This window comes from Palaemon carinicauda, chromosome 37 (assembly GCF_036898095.1).
Source record: "Palaemon carinicauda isolate YSFRI2023 chromosome 37, ASM3689809v2, whole genome shotgun sequence".
NCBI lineage: Eukaryota > Metazoa > Arthropoda > Malacostraca > Decapoda > Palaemonidae > Palaemon > Palaemon carinicauda.
This window is the reverse complement of record NC_090761.1, coordinates 60,846,802-60,854,353: the sequence shown is the minus strand read 5'-3', so window position 1 is coordinate 60,854,353 and position 7,552 is coordinate 60,846,802. Positions and strand designations below refer to the sequence as shown.

Below are 7,552 nucleotides of genomic sequence, written 5' to 3'. Positions count from 1 at the left end.
AGAGAAAAAAGATAGAATATTGTGCCCAAGTGTACTCTCAACCAAGAGAACTCTAACCCAAGATATTTAAAGATAATGGTGCAGAGGCTATGGCACTACCCCAGACTAGAGAACAAGGGTTTGGCTTAGGAGTGTCCTCCTAGAAGAGCTGCTTACCATAGCTTAAGAGTTTCTTCTACCCATACCAAGAGGAAAGTTGCCACTGAACAATTACAGTGCGGTAGTTAATTTCTTGAGAGAAGAACTGTTTGGTAATCTCACCGCTGTCAGGTGTATGAGGACAAAAGAGAATGTGGGAAAAAATAGGCCAGACTATTCGGTGTATGTGTAGGCAAAGGAAAAATGAGTCGTAACCAGAGATAGGGATCTAAAGTAGTACTGTCTGGCCAGTCAAAGGACCCAATAACTCTCTAGCGGTAGTATCTCAACGGGTACCCGGTGCCTTGGCCAACCGCTACTACCTACAGATGCATTATTAAGTGTATTTTCCATGTTGGAAAATTGTTTTAATACAAAGTACCAAAGTAATTTTTCTCCACTCCGGAGAGCAGTACTGGACAACCCACGTAGCCTGGACGACTAGATATATTCTTGACTTAAAAACATGTTTAGATAAATAGTAAAAATTTCAATTGTAAATAAACTATATGTAAAATAAAAAAAAATATTTATGTAAATATACTATGATGTATATATGCTATAAACTGTAAGATTGTAAATGTGTATTTCATAATGAAAGATAAAATAACAATACAGTATCAGAAATAGCTCTTGCTAGACTAAGCTAGTTTCACCAAGGGCTGAACACTTACAGAATTTGGTCTGGGGCTCTGGGCTCATATAATACAAAAAAAAAAAAAAAAAAAAAAAAAAAAAAAAAAAAAAAAAAAAAAAAAAAAAAAGATAAAAGTAAGTAATCTTTTGTCATTTAGGGAAACCCTCCTTTTGGAAGAGTTTTATGTGGAAACTCCACGATTATATACACTATGGGCTCTGTTCGAAAAGATTGACCAAAGAATGGGACATAACAAAAAGCAGAATTATGAATGAAAAAGTAGACTAGCTAACATTACATTTAAATCCTTAATAAATGTAGGCTAGTGTACCGAGTAATCTATATCTCAATAAGTATTTAGTAAATCCCTGCCATAAAATATTCCAGCCGATGATAGCATCCGATAGGCAGATGGTTGAAGAGACCACACGTCAGGTCCCAAGGTCAATCTCCTTCCCTGCAAGTCATTCTCGATGATCCCCCTTATCTAAACAGATTGTAGTTTACGTAACACGGCAGGGGGAAAACAAATTCATTTATGAAGTGGATTTAAGACATAGTCGGTTTAATTCAGATGCAAAAAACACTGACGCCCGGCACGTCTGATGAATTGCAGTGGTTGTACAATAGGAATCAAGAATTAAACACAAATAGGTTATATTGAAAGATAAAAACAATACGTGATTTGGCAACATAACTCTTGAATACGCTATATGAGCTGATTAGCAATCATTGATTCTGCTACTTGGCGTAGTCTGTCTGTTCCTTGTAGTTGCTAATGGTGCAAAGTTCTCGTGTTTAATTTTTTTTCTTTAAAGCCACAGAAAGATTTAAGGTGAGTTTGTTTGAATTTAACAATTACTGTACAAAGAGATTATGTTAAGAAACGTCCCTGCCAAATAATCTCTTCCACAGGAGTTCGAGACTCACTTAGCTCGATAGTTTCTTGTAGTGTCTGCAACCTTACCATCCTTGTAAGCTAGGGATTGGGGTTTGAGAGACCCCATAGGTCTACCTGTTAGATCATCAGTAGCCATTGCTTGGCCCTCCCTGGTCCTACTTTGGGTGCTTATTGTATGGATTTATGGTCAGTCTCTAGAACATTATATTATTACTATATCATCCTATAACTATAGTTGAAAAGGTAAGATGCTATAAGCCTAAGGGCTCACTGTCCCTTGCTTATGTGATTCATGAGTGACCTTTAAAATCTTTAAAGCTTTAAAACACAATTTCTGATCTAAAAACATGTTCCAATAGGAGATTGTTTCTGGCGGAGGTATGCGTTCACTCGTTGCTGTTTATACTCATTTTGGATATAATTTACCAGGTTGTTATATTGCGTAGTTTAACATATCTTAATCTAGTGAAGAAGTGAAATTACTAGTATCAGAAACAACTGGTCAATAGAATTTTAGCAATTTGTGTACGTGAAATGATATAGTAGATCAGAGTATTTCAAACAGTTCGATCATGTAGGAAGAATACGCCATAATCATGAAAATAGAGTCAAGTTAAGGATGCAGGAATGGAGAAAGACATGGAAAGGATTAGATAAAATGCCCGAAAGATTCCACAAGTAGCATTCCTATCTTTCCCAAATTCTAATCACCTGGAAGACCACGGCCTACATGGTTGAGGACTATGAAATGTGAAGTGGGAGATGATGAATGGAGAAGCGTTGATTTAAAAGTTCAAGATAGAGACGACTGGCGAAATCTAATTGAGGCCTTTTGCGTCAATAGGCGGAGGAGATGATGATGACTTTGTAATCCCAAAATCTAATCACTTGGAAGACCCAGGCCTACATGGTTGAGGACTATGAAATGTGAAGTGGGAGATGATGAATGGAGAAGCGTTGATTTAAAAGCTCAAGATAGAGAAGACTGGCGAAATCTATGAAATGTGAAGTGGGAGATGATGAATGGAGAAACATTGATTTAAAAGCTCAAGATAGAAACGACTGGTGAAATCTAATTGAAGTCTTTTGCGTCAACAGGCGTAGGAGGAGATGATAATGGCTTTGTAATCCCAAAATCTAATCACTTGGAAGACCCAGGCCTACATGGTTGAGGACTATGAAATGTGAAGTGGGAGATGATGAATGGAGAAGCGTTGATTTAAAAGCTCAAGATAGAGAAGACTGGCGAAATCTAATTTGAGGCACTTTGCGGCAATAGGCGTAGGAGGAGATGATGATGGCTTTGTAATCCCATAATCTAATCACTTGGAAGACCCAGGCCTACATGGTTGAGGACTATGAAACATGTGAAGTAGATGATGATGAATGGAGAAGTATTGATTTAAAAGCTCAATATAGACACGACAGGCGAAATCTAATTGAGGCCTTTTGTGTCAATAGGCGTAGGAGATGATGATAATGGCGTTGTAATTCACGCTTTCCAAATTTGTTCAAATATTGGTAACAAAGCAGCGGGGGACTCTATTTCTTGTCTCGACGCAACTGTTCATGATATATGGTTCATATCCTTTATAGGTTAAATGACTTGTAGTAAAGACTACTCACGTTTATCAAGAGCTGGTTTCACTCAGTAGGACATGCATCATGGCTGCATCTACTAAACAACAAACGTCTCATTTTGCCTTAAAGTTGAGATTCTAAATGGAAATTATTCTTGTCGTCTGGTATTCTCTATACGGTACGTATAGCAATCCAACTCTCTCTCTCTCTCTCTCTCTCTCTCTCTCTCTCTCTCTCTCTCTCTCTCTCTCTCTCTCTAGCAAAATACACATGGTTATGCGACTTCCATTAAGCATTTGAAGTCAATTTCTCTTGTAAATGTCATGATATTTCAATGTCACTGTGGGTACTTACTTCCCTTTTAATTAAATTTTCTACGTTATAAATTAATCTTTGAGTCATTATACAAACACGTGTACGAAGTTAACAATTCAGTTAACGGTATACATTCGTGTTGAGTTATTTTGACATTCCTATTATTTCTTACTTATGCATATCATTTATTTCTCACGATAATATCATTTTAGCATGTGTTTAATATTAATGGCTATATCATTTTTTTTCTCAAGATAATAATATTATTGTAAACACACACACACACATATATATATATATATATATATATATATATATATATATATATATATATATATATATATAATATATATATATATATATATATATATATATATATATATATATATATATATATATATATATATATATATATATATATATATATTTATATATATTAAAGGATTTTAATGGTAAAACAGCTTGTTATTCTCCAAAATACTCTCAGAGAATTTCAACAAGTCATCTGGTTTAATTTTCGCTTACATAATCAACAGTATAAGTAACTTTCCATCACCAATGTCTTCTGGTTTTGACCAGCCATTTGTTTATTTGTGGATATACTGTATGTATGTATATATATATATATATATATATATATATATATATATATATATATATATATATATATATATATATACACACTCACATAAATATATATATATATATATATATATATATATATATATATATATATATATATATATATATATATATGTATATATATGTATATATATATATATATATATATATATATATATATATATATATATATATATATATGTATATATATATAGCAAATCCCATTCCGAGTTGGGATAATCTAAAATGGAGAAATGGTTTATGTATTACCATGATCAGCAAAGCTGTACTAGTCATGGATACTCATACTAGGTTGATTTGTTGTGAGCGATCAGACTGTAGTCTCCCACCATCATCAATCCGCACTAGCCAGCGTAGTGATGAAAAGTGGCCAAACCCCAGACATGAGTAAAACCATGTCTGGGGTCTTTGACATGCAGTGGATTAGAAACGGCTGCATTTATTGTTGTTTTAAAAATAGCAAATATGTTTTTATATAGATACCAGACCAGTGGACATTTATTACCTATAGATCTTACAGACTAATATACAGCAGAACCTTCTCAATGGTCTTCCACTATCTTGGGTTAGAGTTCTCTTGCTTGAGGGTACACTCGGGCACACTATTCTATCTTATTTCTCTTCCTTTTGTTTTTTAAAGTTTTTATAGTTTAAATAGGAGATATTTATTGTAATGTTGTTACTGTTTTTAGAATATTATTTTTCATGTTTCCTTTCCTCACTGGGCTGTATTCCCTGTTGGAGCCCCTGGGCTTATAGCATCATGCTTTTCCAACTAGGGTTGCAGTTTAGTAAGTAAGTAATAATAATAATAATAATAATAATAATAATAATAATAATAATAATAATAATAATAATAATGGACTGATACTATAACTTATCACGACCTGGTGACCTAAATGATTAAATATTACGTCAGGCTGTTCAAAGGTCAAGTTTTAACACTTCGATCCGTTATCGTTGTGAGGTCAGACATCAAAGTCATCAGAGGAAAGCTGGGGATTACTTAGGCATATCAGTTATTTGCATTATTTCGTATTGTAAGTGGGATACTTTACGCCATAAAATTGTTTTTCAAAAGTGACATAAAAACGTCGATGGCATTTTGTTACATTTCTATCTCTCTCTCTCTCTCTCTCTCTCTCTCTCTCTCTCCTCTCTCTCTCTCTCTCTCTCTCTCTCTCTCTCTCTCTCTCTCTCTCTCTACGCCATAAAAGTGTTTTTAAAAAGTGGCATCTAAAACGTCGATGGCATTTCGTTACATTTCCACTCTCTCTCTCTCTCTCTCTCTCTCTCTCTCTCTCTCTCTCTCTCTCTCTCTCTCTCTCTCTCTCTCTCTCTCTCTACGCCATAAAATTGTTTTTAAAAATGGACATCAATACGTCGATGGCATTTCGTTACATTTCCACACTCTCTCTCTCTCTCTCTCTCTCTCTCTCTCTCTCTCTCTCTCTCTCTCTCTCTCTCTCTCTCTCTCTCTCTCTCTCTCTCTCTCTCTATATATATATATATATATATATATATATATATATATATATATATATATATATATATGCCATAAAATTTGTTTTTAAATAGAAACATCTAAAACGTCGATGGCATTTCGTTACATTTCCCCCCCCCCCTCTCTCTCTCTCTCTCTCTCTCTCTCTCTCTCTCTCTCTCTCTCTCTCTCTACGCGATAAAATTCTTTTTAAAAAGTGACTTTTAAACAACCGATGGCATTTCGTTACATTTCCTCTCTCTCTCTCTCTCTCTCTCTCTCTCTCTCTCTCTCTCTCTCTCTCTCTCTCTCTCTCTCTCTCTCTCTCTCTCAAATGTGTTATATTATAACATACAGTAGATCCATCTCAAAGGCAACGGTGTTATGTTTTTTTTTTTAAATAAACCTCTGTCCAACTTTCAACCGTATGTGAACTTTTTGGGTGAGAAATACTTTCTCTTTACCTTACCAGGTTATATCTTCGTTAATCACTGTCTTCTAGTATGACTCTGGATACCCTAGTGAGAGTCAAGAATTTTAACTTATCTTTTATCTATCTCTTCGGCTGCCTGCGAGCATTAATTCTTTTTTTTTTTTTCCAGATGAAGTTATCCTATTTGTTTTTGCTGTTACTTGCGATCCTTAGCAGTGGCCAGGGGGACCTGCCCCCTCCCGACAGGAGCTATAAGATCCTTATGCTCCTTCCGGCCTCCTCCAAAAGTCACAGGAACGTTTTCATGCCGTTGGCGGAAGCTCTGGCCGATAGGGGTCACCAGGTATGTCTACGTTATTATTATTATTATTATTACTATTTTTGTTATTATTATTATCATTACCTAAGGTATAACCCTAGTTGGAAAAGCAAGATGCTATAAGCCTAAGGGCCCCAATAGGGAAAAATAGCTATTGCTAGTCCATTTCCATACTCTTGGTTTGACACAATATAGATGGCAAAATTGCTTTCCTTCATTAGTTATTGGAAGTCGATTCATGAAAATTATAAGACGATATTTCAATATCGTTATATGTAAATTGATATTATGTTTTATTAAAATTGATATTGTGTTTTATTAAAATTGATATTGTGTTTTATTAAAATTGATCAAGTTGGGAAATTAGTAATGATACATTTTAGTAACATCGAATTAATCTATTTTAGAAATACGTTCATCCCTTCATGTTCTCTATAGATTTTCTAATATAAAAGAGACTACAGACAAATTCAAGATAGAACATTATCTAAATGTGACAAAGTGACGTGAAATAAGAAAATCCAAAAGGATTCTCGATTGAAAATTTATTTTTGAGAAATATATCCGGTCGGTTTATTCTTCAGTTACATATAAAATTGACATATATCGATAACGTTTTTCAAGATTCTGGTGGGCACTATCGTGAGGAAATGTTCTAATTCTTTCATTCTACCATATTTTGCTGACTTTCATCTTAGTTTGTAGGACGAAAATATACTGTCTATTAAATAACTTATCCCTGATCTGGATGCTAGTCTCTGGGACCATCGTTCAGTTACTTCTTTGCACATGTAGCATAAAATGTTTCACAATTCTGACCATCCTTTGCATTCGGATCTTTCCAAACTATACCATCCAGAACTTATTAGTATACTCAATTTGTTTTTTCAATGAGGCGCATTTGCACAGAGTCGCAGGGGTGCCCTTTTAGCTCGGAAAAGTTTCCTGCTTGCTGATTGGTTGGACAAGATCATTCTAACCAATCAGCTAATAGGAAACTTTTTCGAGCTAAAAGGGTACCCCTGAAAGTCGGTGCAAATGCGCCTCATTGAAAAAAAATGAGTATAGGTACCCCCGTTAATTTCAAGATTCTTGCCTTCTCT

At 34.7% G+C, this 7,552-nt stretch overlaps 1 protein-coding gene across 1 annotated transcript in view; it reads left to right on the top strand.

Annotated features, from left to right (window-relative positions):
- The first annotated feature begins 1,507 nt into the window (after positions 1-1,507).
- Positions 1,508-7,552, top strand: part of LOC137629337 (uncharacterized) — a 31,820-nt gene continuing 25,775 nt past the window's right edge. The window contains exons 1-2 of the mRNA XM_068360591.1: positions 1,508-1,610; positions 6,300-6,473. Coding sequence (XP_068216692.1) covers positions 6,300-6,473 — 174 coding nt within the window. The 5' untranslated portion in view covers positions 1,508-1,610. The remainder of the gene's footprint in view (positions 1,611-6,299; positions 6,474-7,552) is intronic.